At 36.6% G+C, this 20148-nt stretch overlaps 1 protein-coding gene across 7 annotated transcripts in view; it reads right to left on the bottom strand.

The window, feature by feature from the left end:
- RUNDC3B (RUN domain containing 3B) overlaps positions 1-20148 on the bottom strand; it is a 147425-nt gene that overhangs the window by 20068 nt on the left and 107209 nt on the right. For 5 of the 7 annotated variants that reach the window (XM_061197672.1, XM_061197673.1, XM_061197674.1 and 2 more), the window contains 2 exons: positions 17410-17567; positions 2248-2394 (listed from right to left, as the gene is read on the bottom strand). In XM_061197672.1, coding sequence (XP_061053655.1) covers positions 2248-2394; positions 17410-17567 — 305 coding nt within the window. The remainder of the gene's footprint in view (positions 1-2247; positions 2395-17409; positions 17568-20148) is intronic. The other 2 variants (XM_061197677.1, XM_061197678.1) reach the window with 1 other exon arrangement.

Below are 20148 nucleotides of genomic sequence, written 5' to 3'. Positions count from 1 at the left end.
GCCCGCGAGCCACAACTATGGAGCCCACGTGCCACAACTACTGAAGCCCGCGCACCTAGAGCCCGTGCCCCGCAACAAGAAAAGCCACCGCAATGAGAAGCCTGCGCACCGCAACGAAAAGTAGCCCCCGCTCGCTGCAACTAGAGAAAGCCCACGCGCAGCAAAGAAGACCCAACGCAGTCAAAAATAAATAAATAAATTTATTAAGAAAAAAAAAGAGAGAGGAAGTGATGCTTAGTGTTACACAGCAAGGAAGCAGCAGAGATACTTTTAAGTCCTGACTTTAAACTGTAGGTCCAGGGATCTCAGAACTACCCCCTCGTGCGTACTTTTTGTTCAGGGATATCAGTTTGGCAATAGGGCCACAGAAAAGCAATACCAACATCTGAGGCCAGGCTAGATTAAAGGATGATGCTGGGAAGGAAAGGGTGCCTCTTCTTAAACTAAGGAAGCAACTGAGTCAAGAGGTATAAAATCTAGATCCATTCTAAACACACAAACAGGCAGTTTCACTGCATTCTTTTCTGAGACTGCAATAACTTTTGTTGCTGCTACAATATTTTGTAAAAAAGTCACTATTACTGCATGCAAAGGTAATCTGGAAATAAATCTTCCACTTAGATGTCCTTATTGGTTCCTCAATAGGTAGCTCTATGGGCAGGCAGTGGTACATACATGTCTTTTGGCTAAAATATTTTACCTTCCACTGTCTAAAGTGACCATGTAGGTATTGCAATAAAAAGGCACAGTTATTAGTCTTTTAACTTGTCAGGATATAATATTATAATATTTTTGCAGTTAAAAAAGCTGGAGTATCATATGTTATACATAGACAAGTCTACCAAGTATTGCTATAAATTCAGTTTTTCAATTATAAATCAGAAACACAAATAAACTAATATTCTTCCATTCATTCAATATGTCACAGAAAGATAAAATTATATACTAGCATAATGAGATATATTCCAGTTATTTATGACTTTCTTAAGGATGTAAGGGGAATTCAGCTCCAATCCATGAAAGGCCCAGTCAACACCTTGCATCATACTAAGTGTGGTGCAGGAGATGCTGAAGAGCGTTCTATCCATTCATTCTGTAAATAACTGGCTCATGTTCCCCTACTTATCTCTAACAATCAGTGAAACAAACATGAAAGCCTCTAGCAATTTTTTTTAAACAATGAAAGGTAAAATTTGAGTTCTACCTCTGATTAATGAAAAAAATCACAGAGTAAAGCAGGCAGAAATTACGTCTATGCTAAAACATTCCTTGTAGAAACAGTCTGGCTACTAATTACCTAGTGAAAGGCACCCTATGAAGCACGGAAAGAAGTGTGTTGCTCTACCAGTGAAATTTAAAGCAAGGGCTCTACAAGAAAAGCGGAGAGAAAAACAGAGAGAGAAAAAGAGGGAGAAGAGAAGAGAGGGAAGGAGAGGAAGGAGGGACAAAAGAAGAAAGGGAGGAATGGAAGGGAAAGAACAGAAGGAGTTGTAGGGAGAGCAGGGAAAATAATTAGAAAATTAGCTGAAGACAAATAGGAAAATAAAGATATTGAAAAAAATCATCATGATGGGAAATGGCTAAAAGCCAAAAGAAGGTAATACAAGTTCCAAGTTCCAAAATGAAGACTACCTAAAGAAAGAGATCCTAAAATTTTGCTGCTCTCTCAACACTGGGAAACAATGAAGAAACGAAATAGTCCTGAACATGGGGACAAAGAAATAGGAGAAGGATCTTGTGGCCTATAGGTGGAGTAATTATATCTTCAATATCCCCACAAAATTAGATTTACTGAAAATGAACAAAAGTCTTTCAGACCCATCAAGAACAAGTAAATTTCTTTCTACCCTTTCATGAGATGGAATTTTATGTTTTATAACAAGCATGAAAATTAATCCTAACGCAAACACCAAAGCTACAATTAAAAAATAGATGGCTCATAAAATACACGCTCACAGATTTAACTGAAGGACTGCCTGAAGATTAACTAGAGAAGAAGTAGGTAGCTGGTGTAATATCGCATAAGGATTTCTCAAATTTTTTTACTTCTCCAGGGTGCCTTGGCTTCATAACATTACCACAGTCACTGCCTTAATCTAACCTTACTAAGCCACAATAGTCTTAAATCCTACTTCTGCTCTAAGCTAATAACGAATTCAGAAAGAAGAATGAGAAACCAAAGTGGATAGCCATGTGTTTGGTACAACTAAGTTCGTAATTAGTTGGAAAAAAAAGTATCACACTTACTCATACCACTGTTTATTGTGTTTTCGGTAAAGCAACGTATCCAAGGCAACAGCATTGACATCCAGAGCTCCTGGGGAAGGCCACTGGTTGGTGAGGTGGGCAGTTAACTCTTGTCTTGATCTTAAATCATTATTCTTTAGCACAGTCCTGTGAATATTAAGATGGTGAGTGCTTTTGTCTTCACTGTTCTGCAATGGCACAGGAACCTAATGGTATCAACTTAGGCCCCCAAATTCACCTTTTTAAAATGGTATGTTAACAGAATGTGAACAGAACTACAGGAAGACTAGTTGGGGCTATGACTGTTTCGTCTCCTGCAATATGTGTTTTTCATTCTTTCTCTACTGGCTACAATAAATCACTACCTGTGAAATTCAGACTTCCTATCTTTTCCCCAGAGATATTACTAAAGGACTAAGGGACTCAAGCTGCATTTTACATCTTAACTAAAAAACAATGGTGATATCTTAGAGTTACAGGTGATCAGACGTCAGTTAAAATATAAAAGAGAGTAAAGAGTCTACGTGTATGATTCTCTAGCTTCAAAATTCACAATCTGTTGAAGTAATTTAACTCAGTGAACAAACAAAAACAATTCAAATGAATAAAAATAAAACTAATACAGAAAAATATAAAATAAAAAATCCATTGTTTTTGTTCCATTGTAATTGTTTTTGATAAGAGTGACTGCTAATAAATCTTCATGAAAATAATTATATCAATGACAATTACATTGAACAATATAATCTACTGGAAATATTTCAACTACAGAACGAAGCCATTGTAACAACTCATGGTTTACTTTCATTTTTGTAGAGCTGTCACTCGTCAATAACAACTTGCAAAAGAACTAGTTTTCTGCCAGGATTTCAATTTCACAAACCAACTGTCACAAGACTAATTCAACATTTGAACTGGTAGTTCATTTAAAAGCATAATTCTGTTTGGAAAGCTCTTATTCTACCTCTATAATGCCTTAAAATACCACCTAGGCAACCTGCATTCTCAAACAGGAGTCCATGACTTTAGTGTTCCAAGGTTCTGACCCACCAGCTCAGAAGCAGGAAGTAAAACGTGCCTGCCACTAACTTTCAGAGACCATAGTCTCGTTGTGGGTGGCAGAGAGTCAGTGGTGCGCTAGCAAGACGTTCCTACACTGGAGAAAATCAGCCTGCACAACACCTCTGGCTATTAACCATGATTCTAATGGAATAATCCCATTTTTTTTATGTCTCTAGCAAGCTCCATACAAATATTCATTATTTTATAGAATATCTGTGTGCATTTAAAAATATTTGCTCCACTATGTCCATAAAGAAACATTATCTGATGTCAACACTAGATTCTCTCTTACAATGGAATACTAGAAGTGAAATAGGCAGAAATCAGTGAGAATGTCTCCCGTTAAGATATTCCATCAGGCTAGGTCCAACGATTTCATTTCACTAGAAAAGGAGTGAAAAAATTTTAAAAGACTTTTAAGGTACTTTAACATTGGTTTTTATGAAAACAGGAAGAGTGATCAGAAAACGTCTAAGATTGACAGAAAAATCGTATAAAGCAGAAATGGGGATTACTGGCCAGAGAATCTATTATAATAAACTACCATTATTTTGGGTTCTCTTACTAGATTTCTCTCTTTCACATATTCCCTCTTTAGGGTTCCCAGTGAATGTCTCTGGAGAACTCAATTCCAATGTCATAACTGGCCTACAGGAAATATTCACAGCAGAACGGAAGAAAGGCAAATGTGCATCTGAGGAAACGACATTGGTAGAACTCAATGATAAGTAAATGAACGATCTCCACTTCAGAATATATTCTTTCTGGAAAGTGAAAACCTTACACCATATAAAATGGAAAAAGGAACTGAAGTTTCACAAAAGTTTTTACACACTATTTGCCTGTGGAGAATTTTTGCCCTATGACGAACTAAGGGATTGCCTTTTTCTACGGGAAGTTGCCTGGTCCTCTGAAACAGGAGATAAGAAATCTCAGCGTACTGAATAGGTCTAGTTTTCATCCATGCCACATCTGTTTTCCACCGTTTGTGAGGAATGTGGACACAGTAAATCCTGGCACTTGCGTTGCTACTATGAAAAGGAAAGCTTCCTGGAGGATCCTGTGTAAGGAAGGCCCTTTCTCTCACCACTCCAGTACACTAGGGGGCAGGCAAGTGAATTAAGTTAGGTTGAAAACCCCATCCCTGAATTCTGAATCTTGACCTGAGTCCATTTAGAGTAATAAATAGACGAAGCAGTTTATTTGTTCTAGCAGTGAGGTCCTGACCAAAATGTACCAGCAAAGACATATTCCTGATGTTCCTACTTCCCAACCCTCTGAAGTAGCTCAGCCAACCTCTCTCCAGGCCTACTTTCCCAGTATCTTATCCATTCCATGAGTTATTGATATAAATCTAATGAATTCCATTTGTGCTTTAAGAGTTGGTTGCAACTGCTTGCAATCAAAGAATCCCATTACTTACCTTAGAACAAGCAAAACGTACCAAGTTAACTTCAAGACCTACTCAACGGTAATCCAACTGATGTTAATATACGAAGAATGAGGAAATTTCTCCTCATTTGGCCAAGCTTAAAAATAGGTTCATCTTAAATTACTCAACAATTACTGTTATTTCATAGTGCAAAATTAAAGGTGAAACTATGTGATAATTAGCATTTAACTAATTAAAACTCTAACCAACGCTAACACTACTGAGCTAATCTAAAGACTAAATCATTCCATATGAGACAGATAGTACTTGTCACTTACATCTATAAGTCAATTTAACATTCTCTCATTAAGGTAATAATTCTACAGAAAAATACACTAAGGGGAAATTGTTTAATTTACTAAGAAAGTAGAAATCATATATGTATTCCAGCTAATTTTAAGAACTTTCCTGTAGTATCTACCTCTAAACTGGGAGACAGTCAGCTATTTTCTCTTTAGATTCTCAGTAGGAATTATTTAGGAATTTGGCCACGCACACACATACACACACACACACAAACACAAACATAATTCAATCTTTTCCTCCCCAGCTTTACTGAGGTATAATTGACAATTTAAAACTTATACATTTAAAGTGTACAACTTGATGATTTGATATACAATGTGAAATAATAACCACACTCAAGCTAACTGACACATCCAACACCTCACATAGTTTACCTCTTTTTTGTGTGATGAGAACACTTAAGATCTACCCTCTCAGAAAATTTCAAGTATACGATATTGTTAACTATAGTCACATTGTTATACGTTAGATCTCCAGAATTTATTCATCTTGCGTAACTGAAACTTTGTACTCCTGAACCATATCTCCCCAACTTCCCCTCTCTCCAGGCCCTGGTAACAATCATTCTATTCTGTTTCTGGGAATTTGACTATTTCAGAGTCCACATATAAGTGGGATCGTGCAGTATTTGTCTTTCTGCATCTAGTCTATTTCACTTAGCATAATGTCATCCATGTTGTCATGAATGGCAGGATTTCCTTCATTTTTAAGGCTGAATTATCATCCATTGTGCCTCTGTGTGTGTATACAGACACAGGGTCTTTATATATATATCACGTATTCTTCATCCATTCATCCATGGACACATGGACACTGAAGTTACCTCTACCTCTCGGCTAGTGTTAATAATGCTGAAATTAACACAATAATGCAGATATCTCTTCAAGGTTCTGAAACAGAGTAGGACCCTGAGGGGTCCTCCTGGGTACAAAAGGCTTTCCGTGTCCCCAGTTTCTTGTTTGTAGAAAAAGGCTTTGTCTCCTAGGCCTTCCCTGAGTCCCAAAGAAGAGATTCAAGCAGTTGTTAATTAGGGAAGTGAGGGAATGCAGAAACAAAGGAAAGGCAGTCAAGAAACAAGAGCTCAGTGATAAAACAGAGTCTGAACTCCTCCTCGAGGCATATACAAAACAATCTGACACATATCTTTGAGCTGTTCTGTAGGAACTAAGACCCCCCCCACAACCCAGGTGGAGGATGGTGACTACAAGCTGGGCACAAGCACTGGACCCCAGACTGGTTGGAACAAGAAGGTTGATGATTAAGATTCCTGAAACACCACCCTGTTACCTCACCACTAACCAATCAGAAGAAAGTCAAGTCCCCTGCAACCCTCATCCCAAATGTTGCCTTTAAAAACGTTATGCCCTGGCCAGCTAGTAAGATGGATCTGAGACAAACCTTTGTCTCCCATCTTTTCAGCACCCTTTTCAATCAATAAACCTTTCTCTGCTCCAAACTCCAACTTTTCAGTTTGTCTGGCCTCACTGTGCATGGGGCACATGAACCTGGGTTTGACAACAATCCTAATTTCCCTTCCTTTGGATAAATACTCAGAAGTGGGACTGATGGATCATACGATAGTTCTATTAATTTTTTGAGGAACCTCCATACTGTTTTCCAAAGTGGCTGCACCAATTTACATTCTCACAACATTGTCCAAGGATTCCCTTTTTTCTACATCCTTGCCAACACTTATCATCTACTGTCTTTCTGATAACAGAAATTCTCACAGGTGTGAGGTAATATCTCATTGTGATTGTAATTTGCATTTCCCTGATGATTAGCGAAGTTGAGCATCTTTCCATGTACCTGTTGGTCATCTGTATGTCTTCTCTGGAGAAATGTCTATTCAAGTTTTTTGCTCATTTTTTAATTGGTTTGTTTGTTCCTTTGTTTGTTGAGTTGTACGAGTTCCTTATATATTTTGGGATATATATATATATATTTTTTAAATTTATATTTATATAAATAAAATTATATATATATTATATATATATATTTATATTATATATATATATATATTTTGGATATTAACTCTGTAAGGGAGCAATGTTTGCCACCCCAAAATACATCTCTTTGGCATAAGAATTAATTTAGGATGATTAAGAAAAAGAAGACTCAGAAGTCTTTCTTTTTACCATCCCCTTAGCTACCTAAAGAATTTAGATAATGGGTCTGTTCCAGGAATAGAGCTATCACCAAGGACACCTGCAAAGAATATGGGCTAGGTGTGGTAAGGGAGAGCTCAGAGTCTACTCTGCGTCCCACTATCTCTGCATGGTCAAGCAAACATTTGTTTACCAAACATTTACTTTCTCATCTCCATGTAAATTTCATCCCTCCACTCTGAAGTTCCAAACCACTACTTCCAACATCCTACCCTCTTTTGTCTTTAGCTGAAGATGGTATTTAAGGCGAGGGTTTCAGCCAGAGTACCCTAGCTTCAAAAACGAGATCTTACATTCTTTTGAGCCCTCAATATTACATTCATTATTTTAATGAAAGACAAAAAGATGAAATTTCCACAGTTTGGTCTCTTTCCTTCCTTTCAGAGATTAGGCTCAAGTCTACTGCTACTTACAAGCTCTTTTAAAAGCGGTAGAATCCCATATTCTATATTTTGATAGCAGTGCTTAGTCAATTCAAAGCTATCAATATTATTCTGTTCACTTACTTAATTCTTTATCTTGTGTCTCCAAACTTGAGGGTTATCCTCTCTCCCTCACTTTGCTCCTTTCCCACTTACCTCAGATGCTGTGCTATTCATGACAAAGTTTTACTTTCAGCCTCTAGATATGCATAAGGCATATAGCCCTTGGCACTTAGCATTTAATATCTGTGACTCCACGAATTCCTAAGTAATCCCAAAGGTCCATGACATGAGGCAATTTTTAATTTTGATAAGTCAATACATTTGAAGCCGATGGCTACAAGGCAAGTTTTCAGAGTGAGTCTAGCAAATGCCCAACACCCCTGCTGCACACCTTTGTTACTTTCCACTTATTATTTATTTCCTGATGTACTGTAATTCTCAGGATACAGTCCAGTACTATTTGTGACACAGCACACTGAGAAAATCTTAGGCTACAATCTTCATGAAAATAAAGGATCTAATATAGCATGACTACAGGAGTGCAAAATTTTATGCTAATGAGCATAATATTGGGAATAATAATGAGAATAATGAGAATGAGGTCGACAGCACTGAAGTTCCAGAAAGGAAAGCCACCCAACACCAGGTGCTGATACACTCCACCCCTCACTCTCCTAGGAACACAGGCTAAGAGAGTTACCGCCTCCCAGCCTCTCTTGACGACCTTGGAAGAGGAACAGGACCACCACTCAGGCACTATTTGTTTACTGTCGGTGTTGGTGGCTGCCGTCCACTCAGTGTAAACTCTATGAGGGCAGGGACTTTGTTTTATTCACTCCTGAATCACCGGCACCTAAAACAGGGCCTGGCTCTTCATGGCATTCTCAATATTTATTTCTCAAATGAATGACTAAATGCCAGAGAAGTTACAAAAGCAATTTAGCACCAAAAGAAATAATGAGAGTTACTTTTTGGGTTTTTTTTGGCTGCGCCGCACAGCATGTGGGATCTTAGTTCCCTGACCAGGGATCAAAATTGTGCCCCCTACAGTGGAAGCATGGAGTCTTAACCATTGGACCACCAGGGAAGTCCCTACTCTTCTTCATTTAAACTTTACCAGAATTGGAAAATGCTTATATAGCTTGTGAATATCCTAATTTCTTCATAATTTTAATATAAAAATTTCTTTGGGACTTCCCTGGCGGTCCAGTGGTTAAGAATCCACCTTCCAATGCAGGGGATGCAGGTTCAATCCCTGGCTGGGAACTAAGATCCCACATGCCTCAACTAGAGAAGCCCAAGCACTGCAACTAGAGAAGCCTGCACGCCGCAACGAAGACCCAACGCAGCCAAATAAATATTTAAAAAAATAAATCTTTATGTGTTTTGTTTTTTGTTAATTTTAGACACAGCCATAGGATAAAGACTCACTTTGTATCACTTTACAATTATTTCCCTTCAAATAAAACATTTTGAAAGAAGAAGCCTAAAAAGGAGCCAGATATCCAAAAATTTTAAATTATTTACCTACGAAGTATTCTTGCCCAAAAAGTTAACCCCAAATCTAACAAAGTCTCTTAAATGCTTTTCAACCTTGTTTATACTTAAAAAAAAAATTGAAGTATAGTTGATTTACAATATTATACTAGTTTCAAGTATATAGCATAGTTATTCGATATTTTATGAATTATACTCCACTTAAAATTATTATAAAATATTGGCTATATTCCCTGTGTTATAAATTACATCCTTGTATCTTATTTATTTTATCCTGGTTGTACTTTAGACCTTAACTTGAGAGTATCTTTTGAAAAGAAAGAAACATTAATGAGTAATTTATTTTCCTAATTAAAAAATTTTTTTTTTAATTTATTTATTTTATTTATTTATTTTTGACTGTGTTGGGTCTTCATTGCTGCGCGCAGGCTTTCCCTAGTTGTGGCAAGCCGGGGCTACTCTTCCTTGCGGTGCACGGGCTTCTCATTGTGGTGGCCTCTCTTGTTGCGGAGCACGGGCTCTAGGCGTGCGGGCTTCGGTAGTTGTGGCATGTGGGCTTCAGTAGTTGTGGCTCGTGGGCTCTAGAGCACAGGCTCAGTAGTTGTGGCGCACAGGCTTAGTTGCTCCGCGGCATGTGGGATCTTCCCGGACCAGGGCTCGAACCCGTGTCCCCTGCATTGGCAGGCGGATTCTTAACCACTGCACTACCAGGGAAGCCCTAATGAGTAATTTAGAACCTCGAAAAACACTCAAATGCCTCCTTTTCTTTCTTTCTTTTTTTGGCTGTGCTGTGTGGCTTGTGGCATCTTAGTTCCCTGGCCAGAGACTGAACCCAGGCCCCCAGCGCAGAGTCCTAACCACTGGATCGCCAGGGAATTCCCTCAAATGCTTCCTTTTCCCTCTCATTTTAAAATATAAGATAAACCCTGGCTCCTTAGAGGAATGGCTGATTCCAGGACAGGAAATATACAAGATGAGCCTGGGATATCTTGTATCAGAAAGCAAGAAAATTAGCAAAGACAAATGTGTCATGTCAGAAGGACACAGGAATGAATATAAAGGCATTTCCGTTAGTCAAAGATAGGACAATTTGAGCATCAAAAAGAAAATTAAATTTATGGGACAGAAATACCCTGAATATAGGCATTTCTGCTATAATGCAGAAATAAAACAAAACAGTGTTCTGCAATTACACACTGAAAATAGCTGGCCTTATGGGGAGAAGAGGGTTAGGGGCTGACAACTCAAAGTCTATTCAACCTTCCAACTAGAACACTAAGAAAAACTGTGACAAACCTAATAAAACTTCAAACCCAATTTAAACTATTTGTTAAATTCCTATTAATTAAAGAAATATTACAGTAACTTTACAACGACAACAGCTTTAACAACAACAAAAAAGTAAAAGCCATTTGATGGAAGAGGGTGCAAGGAAGGGTCAAGGCTGCTGAGGCTGAGGCTTGCCATGGGGGCAAGGACAACTACAGAACAAGCACCTCCAAGTTCTAGCTCAACTGAGCTAGGGGAAAGCACGGTGAGAGAGTATTAGGTACAGTGAGAGAGTGCCATCTGTTGGTGGTCTGCAGTATTTGCCTGTATTAGTGTATTTTGCATTCTGCTGGTGTTATATTTATTTATTTATTTATTTATTTATTTAGGCTGCGCCAGGTCTTAGTTGTGGCGTGCGGGATCTTTAGTTACAGCGTGCGGGCTTCTTAATTGTGGCATGTGGACTCTTAGTTGCAGCATGCATGTGGGATCTAGCTCCCTGACCAGGGATCAAACCCGGGCCTGCTGCATTGGGAGCTTGGAGTCTTACCCACCAGGTAAGTCCCTGCTGGTGTTACTTTTTGAGAAATGTTAACCTCTAGGAAAAAATCAATTATGAATCAAGGCGATTTCTTTGCTATACTGACATCATCCCCTTATTTATGAACCTTGTATGAGCTAATTCACATTATAGAAGAGATTATATATAACAAGTTCATAATCTCAAAAGAGAGAAAGCAAAGCAAAATCTTCATTTCATTAGTAGCTAAGTAGGACATCAGCATCTTACTTTGAAAATTAATAATATCCTGTAAGAACTGTCATGGTAACCACCAAATAGCCCTGCTAGGGAAAAGTTCTTTATAGATGATTCTAGCCTTTAAGCATGGAGGGAATAACAATTAGGAAATCACCATTTTACAAATCCTAATGAATCAATTGCTCCAAGTAATGTTCATCCATGGTCAAGCCATTAGATGAAAGGCTGATGAGAACTTACATAAAGGAGAAATAAGGCTGTAACCACCTAAATCCACTGTCCTATCTTAAGATCAATAAAAGTGGGACAACTTGTGTGCTTCCCAGTATGAAGTACTGAACACTACCTATAAAATATTCTTGTCATAAAGTTAAACTCAAATTTAGCCCAGCACCTCAGAGCAGTAGTTTTCAATGCTGACTGGTCATCAGAAACACCTGGGAAGCTTTTAAAACACTTGTACACTTGCCTGGGTCCCACCTTTGACAAATTGAATCAACATCTCTTGAGGTAAGGCTCAGGCAGGCATCCTATTTTTCAAAATGTACTTTTAAAAGGCTCCCTGAAGGATTCTAAATGTGCAACCAGGATTGAGAACTACTAATCCAGAGTTAAGAGGATATACTTTACAGAATAAACAGTACAAAGCAGTGATTCTCAAACTTTAATGTGTCAATTAATCCCCTGAGGATCTTACTAAATACAGATTCTGATTCAACAGGTCTGGGGAGGGGCCTGAGAATCTGCTCCCAGATGATGCAGAAATATAGCCAGTCCACTTTGAGAAGAGAGGATATAGTACAGAGAATACAGCTGTCCAACACCAATTAAGAAGAGTCACATATGGAATTTAAAATTTTCTAGTAGCCACCTTAAAAAGAAGCAGGTGAAATTAATTTTAATGATGCACTTATTTAACCCAATACATCCCAAACATTATCATTTCAATATGTAGTCAATATAAAAAGTTATTAATGAGACATTTTACATTCTTTATTTCACACTATCCGGTGTGGATTTTATACTTACAGCATATCTTAGCTCAGACTAGCCACATTTCAAGTGCTCAACAGTCACGTGTGGCTAATGGCTACGTACTGGGAGGCATAGGTATGTAAGAACAAGGTAAATAAACCACAAAGAACTAATCCAGAATGCTGGACGTTGTGCAGGAAAAGTCTGCAAATAGACAATGACAGGAAAAGCAAAAGTGGGGAAAACTGTTCTAAATTAAGAGGCTTATGAGACATAACTATATGTAAAGTATGACTTTGAATCCTGATTTGAAAAAGATCAACTACAAAAAAGTTTCTTTTTAAACAATTACGGAAATTTGGTATGAAAGCACATTCCATGATAAAAACTATTGTCCCTAATTTTATCAGGTGTGATTATGAAATTATGTGAGAAAGTATCCATAGTTTTTAGAGATGTACAATGAAGTACAAAGGAATCCAAGGGCATGATTGCTTCAAAATCGTTCAGCAAAAAGTGAAAAAAAAGACAAGTAAAGCAAGTATGACAAATTCTTGGTAACTGTTCAATCTGGGTGATGGGCAATCAGGGGTTTATTCTACAATTCTTTCTTTTGTGGATACTTGAAAATTTCTTTTTTTTTTTTTTTATAAATTTAGTTATTTTTAATTTATTTTTGGCTGCGTTGGGTCTTCAGCGAGTGGGGGCTACTCTTGGTTGTGGTGCATGTGCTTCTCATTGTGGTGGCTTCTCGTGTTGCAGAGCATGGGCTCTTGGCACGTGGGCTCTGTAGTTGTGGCTCGCGGGCTCTAGAGCACAGGCTCAGTAGTCGTGGTGCAGGGGTTTCGTTGCTCTGCCGCATGTGGGATCTTCCCAGACCACGGCTCGAACCCATGTCCCCTGCATTGGCAGGTGGATTCTTAACCACTGCGCCACCAGGGAAGTCCCTTGAAAATTTCTTAATAAAAAATTTAAAATATAATAATAGCTTCAGAATTTAAATGCTAATTATAATTTTATAAGTGTTAAATGCTAAAGAACAGAAATAACTGAACAAAACAATATTTATATGTTAATAGTGATACTGTCTTATTTATAAATTGTAATTTAGGGATGCTTCCCTTTTTCATGTACTCAATGTAAAACATTTGCCAAATAAAATGAGTCACTTCTCCATGAAATTTGTAGGGCAGTCCCAACTGTTGTAGGCCCCTGGCCCAGATATAAGGACATCTGCTCTATAAGAGAATCTGCCAGCAGTTTTGATCTAACATCATGACTAAAGGCAATGAAATGCCATTCACATCAAATAAGTACCCCTTTCCTGTTGTAATATATAATTTCCTACTAATACCAAGAAAGCTCAATAGAAATGGTTCTACCTAACTATCTGGTACCTGGCCTTTTTCTCTTCTGGATGCATTTTCTTGACTTTTCTGTTCTTATATGGATAATAGAGTATGTAATATATATTAGCATGATCGTAATTTAATATTTTAATAACTGTTACCTGCCAAAAATATATATGACCAGGAACTGTCATGATTTGTCCATTATTAACTGGGCTATGATGACATCACTGCATTCTCCTGTTAGAATCCATACCACTCATCCTAAAATTTGTGAACCAGGATGCCATAGCATCATTGGCTTTTGGTTTGCAGGCCAACAGATCACACCATCACTACTCACCATGAACTACACCAAATTGGCTGTTTAACTATAACAATGGCTTAGTTTTAGCAATGCATGATTCTTCACTCTACTATTTAGACTCTTCAGTTCCTTCTCTAGGGAGCCCTATAAGACATTTTACTATTCCTATTTTTCAAATCATGAACAGAAAAATTTCATCAACTAACTATAAAAGACTCCCTATTACACATTCTATTGGTATTAATCATGACAAAGCATTTAGCTTTTGCATACTGTTCTGAGGCTGTCTATTCTTGAGGTCTGCAATCAGTGTTTTACAAAGAATCTTTTGTACAGTAGAACATCTATCTGAAGGTCTATCACAGATCTATAATATTATTATAAATATTAATCCAACTACCATTTGGAAACTAGATCTCAAAAGTGATACTCAGGAATAATACAATCAAGTCCAAATTCATTGTCTGGGCATGATGAGGTAAAGCATTTTAAACTCACTACTTATCTGAGTGAATTTATCAAGGAGATCTTAAGGTTTCTGTAAGCCAAAACAGGCTAATAATCTTGACTACCTTCTTTGTCCTACCTGTATTAAACATGATACCAATTAATACTCATAATAATCCACAAGGTGAATATTATCTCAGTTTTACAAATAAGGAAATAGAGGCTCCAAGATATTAATCAAGATTGAGCTCACATTAGGCAAGGACAGAGGCAGTATCTGAACACAGTCCTGATTTGCAAGAAAGCTTTAGGATACTCCTCTACCATATCACACTGTGCACTCTATTGCCAAAACTACAAGATGTTCAGATTTTATGAGTATTCAAAGACATTATTAAAGCGTACTTTAACAGTAATTCAAAAACACAGATAACCGTTGAGAAATATATAAAAAGTTAAGTGACAAATTATTTAAATCACCCAGGAAAAGCTAATCAACATAATGTAGAAGCAAATACTTCATGCTTCATATTCTATTTAATGCTCCTTTTCTGACCTTTTTCTTTATACATTATACATTTTAATCTTCTCAAGGCCACTTTTATCTCCTCAGGATTAACAAAGGGAATTTCAGTGCCCAGCTTTGACTGCAGGCCTTCCTAACTGTTGGTAAAAAAAATATCAGGAAGGAAAAAATGTCCACTCTCTCCCTACAGTTTCAAGGTGCCCAGAGATTATCTGCACCTTAAATATGATTCTGATAATGAAGTAAATCGTAAACATTCTGGAAGGCATGTACCTTACTCTTCCATTAAGTATTCTTGTAATGGTTTTTGTACAAAGGAATCTTGTAAGACACCAATTTACAACCTAGCCAGAGATTGTAGCCATGGTATGTGAAAATAAATCTTTAACCTCTAAACTCAATAGTCTAATTCTCATCAGTGGCCTTAATTTTTTATTTTTTGCTCTAGTAACTTAAAGAGATTAAAAATAACTGTAAGGTTTCTTTGCAAAATCAGGAAGATCAATGACACTTCTATCACAGAAGTAAGATAAAACCATAACTCGTAGATTCTTTTTCAAACTAAAAAGTTTGAGACTGTTTCCTTTAAATTATCAGAAGCAAAATAAATGTGATACAGTCAAATTTAATCCTTCAAATGAAAATATCTCTGTGATGAAATAAAAACCGATTACATAATTATTTATAAGTTAAAAGCATTTAGACAAACTACCACTATTAATTGCAAAAGAAAAATTATTTTCTTAATCTTTTAATTGTAAAGAAATAACCAGAAATCTCTACTGTTTGCTTCATAATATTTTTCTCTCTGCTTGTAGTAGTGAGGGGCTACGGGAGGTATTAACCTGCCCCTCAGTGACTGGTCCAGGAAGACCCCACATGCCACAGAGCAACTAAGCCCGAGCGCCACAACTGCTGAGCCTGCGCTCTAGAGCCCGGGTCCACAACTACTGAGCCCACGTGCCTAGAGCTCGTGCTCCGCAACAAGACAAGCCACCGCGATGAGAAGCCCAGGCACCACAACGAAGAGTAGCCCCCGCTCGCCGTAAATAGAGAAAGCCCGCATGCAGCCACAAAGACCCAATGAAGCCAAAAAATAAAATTAAATTAAAAATACATTTAAAAAATTAGAAAAAAAGTAAGAAACAATATGTGAACATAATTCTTTTTATCAAGATACAAATTCCCAGAAAACATTAAATTTTTGTTCCTTAATAAAACTTTTTTACTTAAAAAAATCATTTTTTATATGTTTTTAGTCTCAAAGTATCTCCTTGCAAATTACATGTTAATTACACAAGGAACACAGCAACTATACAGAAGAGAAAAACACCTTAACCAAATGACTAAAATTAACATCACTAATAAAAGGCCAACAGACTTCATGGACCTCTGCATGTGATATCCTGAGGACACACTGCTTATGTTGTATTCCAGCCACAAATGGATAAGCTCATTCTAATCACAAGGAAAAGCAAACAAACTCAAATTGAGGGATAGTCTATAAAATTACTAGCCTGCATTCTCAGAAATATCAATCTAATGTGAGACAATCACTGAAAAACTATTCTAAGTTTAAAGTGACTAAAGAGAATGACAGCCAAATGCAAAATGTGATCCTGGATTGGATCCTGTACCAAAAAACCAAAAGCAATAAGAAACATTACTTGGACAATGGAGGAAAGTGAAATATGAGTTACAGGTAAAAGAAGTATTTTACTGATTTAAATTTCTTAAAATGAGAGCCGAAGTGTGGGTATTTAAGATAATGTCATTGTTCTTAGGAAAAACACACTGAAGTACTAAGGGGTAAAGAGATATGATGTATGCAACCTCTCAGGTAGTTCGAAAAATAATGTTTGTATATACAAGCAGAGGGAGAGAATTATGACATGTGGAAAATGCTGAAAATTGGTGAATCTAAGAAGGGGCATGTGGGAATTATTTTGTACTATCCTTGCAACTTTTCTGAACGTTTGAAATTATTTCAAAGTAAAAAATTTAAAAGTCATCCTTAAGATTAAGTAAATATTAATATGAGAAGATTTTCACCATAAACAACTAATTGATAAAATTAAGTTTGACAAAACGGTATGGTTAGTGCAAGTGATTTGAACAGTGATAAGTTAAGGAGCTGTACCAGAATGTAGATCAATACACAGTTTTCTTCATCAAAATAAGTCTTGCTATGAAAAAAAGTCAGCTCTACTAAACTGTGCTTAGTGACATTCTGGCACAACCTGGTAATAAAGAGTTTCTATAATGGCACTGTACTTGAATAGTACAGTGTACTTTGAATAGATGACCTTATATACCATCTTTTTGCAATCTATCAATCAACCACTAAATAAATACTTTAAAATTATGCATATGCATTTGGAATAATACACACCAAGTTATTGCCATTAACTCTGGATAGCACAACTGAAGGTGATTTTTATTTTCTTCCCATATTTTGTAAAGTTTCTACAGTGACCATGATTACTTTTATAAGAAAAAAGTAAACTTTTTAAAAAGAGTAAGTGAAAAAGAACTAAACAGAAGGCAATCAGACTTCTTGGAACTTGAATCCTACGCCACACATGCCATTTTTCTTAACTTTACATACTGCCAAAATTTTTCCAAAAGGACTCACTTACAGCTGATCTTGAAGCTCCACAATTATATATTCTAATTGTTCCTTCTCCAATTTATGAGCCAGATCAGAATCTTCAATCCTTTGTAGTAGTATTTTATTCTGAGCGACAGATTCAGACAGCTGGTTCTCTCGAAGTCGTAAGAGTTCTTCAAGATAACCCTGGAAATACAGATCACCAAGATATAGCACGTGAAAAATTCTAATACGTATCTTGAAGACAAATGCTGAGTAGCTTAAATGTTATTCTTATCTATATTGTAATGAAACAATTTCAAAGTATCACTGAAGAAATAGAAAAAAAAAGCTTTAATTGAATTAAAAATTTAACATATGTTTTCCATTATTTAAACCTCTACTCTAAAGTTCAATAAAATGTTTGTAATTTAACGTAAAACTTAGTTAAAACATTATAATTTCTAAACTCCACAACAGTGATAAACACTCTAAATGCCTCCTAGCTTCAAAATACAGACCTAATTACAGAATGATCAATTATAAAGCTGCCTCCCTGTGATTATTGTTCAAAAACAGTTATTAACATTTTAGCGTTAACCAATTAGTGGGAAGCAGTATAATGTCTAGGTTAGGCCTGCAGGCTTAGGGATTATATCGTGTCATATTCAGTTCTACTATTTATAAACTAAGTGTCCTTGGGTAATTACTTAATCTCTCTGTGCCTTATTTTCATCATCTAAAAAAGTGGGAACAACAAGGGTACCTAGCTGGGAAGATCAAATGAATTAATACAGTGCTTAGAATACTAGCTGGTACCCTGTATGCAATGTATAATTCCTAGCTATTATTATTAGCAGACACCTAATAGATATGAGACTTTTTGAACAGATCCTCTCTTATCTTTTCACTCATTTATTGTTTCTTTGTCCTTTTGCTCTGCTTTCTGGGAGTCTTCATTGAATTTATCCTCCAAATCCTTATACTAAATTTTTGAACTCAGGGAATCTTATTTTTCATTTCCAATTTTTTTGTGTGTTTTCTGACTGTTCCCTTCTCATGGCATCCTATTCTTTTTAGATCAGTGTGCTTTAAAATTCCTCTCAGGATATTAATTAGGATCTTTTTTTCTTAAAGTATTCTTCTATTCCATTTCTTATCCTTTTCATGTGCCATTAACAAACTGCTTTAGCTATTTTGGCTTCATGATACATGTTCATAGTAACTAACACTGTTCCTGTTATTGCACTTCTTTTTCAGATTTTTTTCCTGACAATTCTCAAATATTTGTTTTTTCCATAATAAAATCTCAAAAACTAAAGGTAATTTTTACAAATGAAATTTTGTAGGTATACACAGCTTAATATAAACTATATAAATATGATTATTTATAAACATCAGTAATTAAACAATACTTAAATACCCAGCACCTAGATCAACTACCAATACTTTCAGAGCCCCTATAATGTCTTTCCCTGCTCACATCCACTGCCTCCTTTGCAAAGATAACAATACCCTGAGATTTGTGTTTATCATCCCCTCGCTTTTCCTTCTAGCATTACCACAAATGTATGTCATCTTAAACAATATATTTAGTTTGGATGGGTTTTATCTATATTCTTTTGAAACTTGCTTTTTCATCTACAGTGATGAGTCTAACTATAGTTCATTCATCACTCTCTATAGTGGATAGTATTTTGTTACATGAATACTGCAGCTTATTTATTTATCTCCTATCAATGGCCATATGGATTATTTTAGATTTTTCTTAATATAAACAATATTCCTGTGAACAGTCAGTTATATGATACCTGGGACACACATCTGAGAGTTTCTAGGAGACATGACTAGGAGCAGAGTCGCTGGGCCACAGGCCACACATATCTCCACATTTACTAGATAACACCAAATTGTTCATACTATGGTTTTTATATTAATCACATCCTGTATTAATTCACGTGACTTTATATTAGTATCAAAGTTATACTGAATTCCTAAATTCATTGGAAAATATTCCTTCTTTTCCTATTCTCAAGAACAGTCAGTATAAAATAGGAATTACTGCCTTTTGAACATTTGGTATCATCTAACTCAAAAACCAAACAAGTCTGGTGATTCTGGGGAGAGGAGGGAATAGATTTTAAACTACTTGTTTAATTTTTTCAATGATTATAGGTCTATCAGTTTTGAGAAGTAATATTTATAAAAATTCTTCACCTAAGTTTTCTAAGGTATTGACATAAAATTGCTAAAATTATTCGTTAGTAATTATGGGGGGGGTCTCCACTGCATTTATAGTTATGCTGCTTATTCTTTTTTTTTTTTAATATTTATTTATTTAATTTTGGCTGCATTGGGTCTTAGCTGCGGCACACGGGATCTTTCATTGCGGCTCGCAGGCTCTTTGTCATGGCACGCGGACTCCAGGGTACACAGGCTCTGTAGTTGTGGCACGTGGGCTCTGGAGCATGTGGGCTCTCTAGTTGTGGCGTGCGGGCTCCAGTGCACGTGGGCTCTGTAGTTGCAGCACACAGGCTCTCTAGCTGTGGCGCACGGGTTCAGATGCCCTGCGGCATGTGGAATCTTAGTTCCCCAACCAGGGTTTGAACCTGTGTCCCCTGCATTGGAAGGCAGATTCTCAACCACTGCACCACCAGGGAAGTCCCTGTCTATTCTCTTTTAATTCTTAAAATTGTCTATCTGTGCCTTAACTCTTTAAAATTTAATTATGGTTCAGATTTGTCTATTTCATTAGTTTTTACAGATAATCAGCTTTTGGTTTTATTAA

Source organism: Eubalaena glacialis, chromosome 8, assembly GCF_028564815.1.
Source record: "Eubalaena glacialis isolate mEubGla1 chromosome 8, mEubGla1.1.hap2.+ XY, whole genome shotgun sequence".
In the NCBI taxonomy this organism is placed as follows: domain Eukaryota; kingdom Metazoa; phylum Chordata; class Mammalia; order Artiodactyla; family Balaenidae; genus Eubalaena; species Eubalaena glacialis.
The sequence above is the reverse complement of the archived record's forward strand: the minus strand, read 5'-3'. Positions and strand labels throughout refer to the sequence as shown.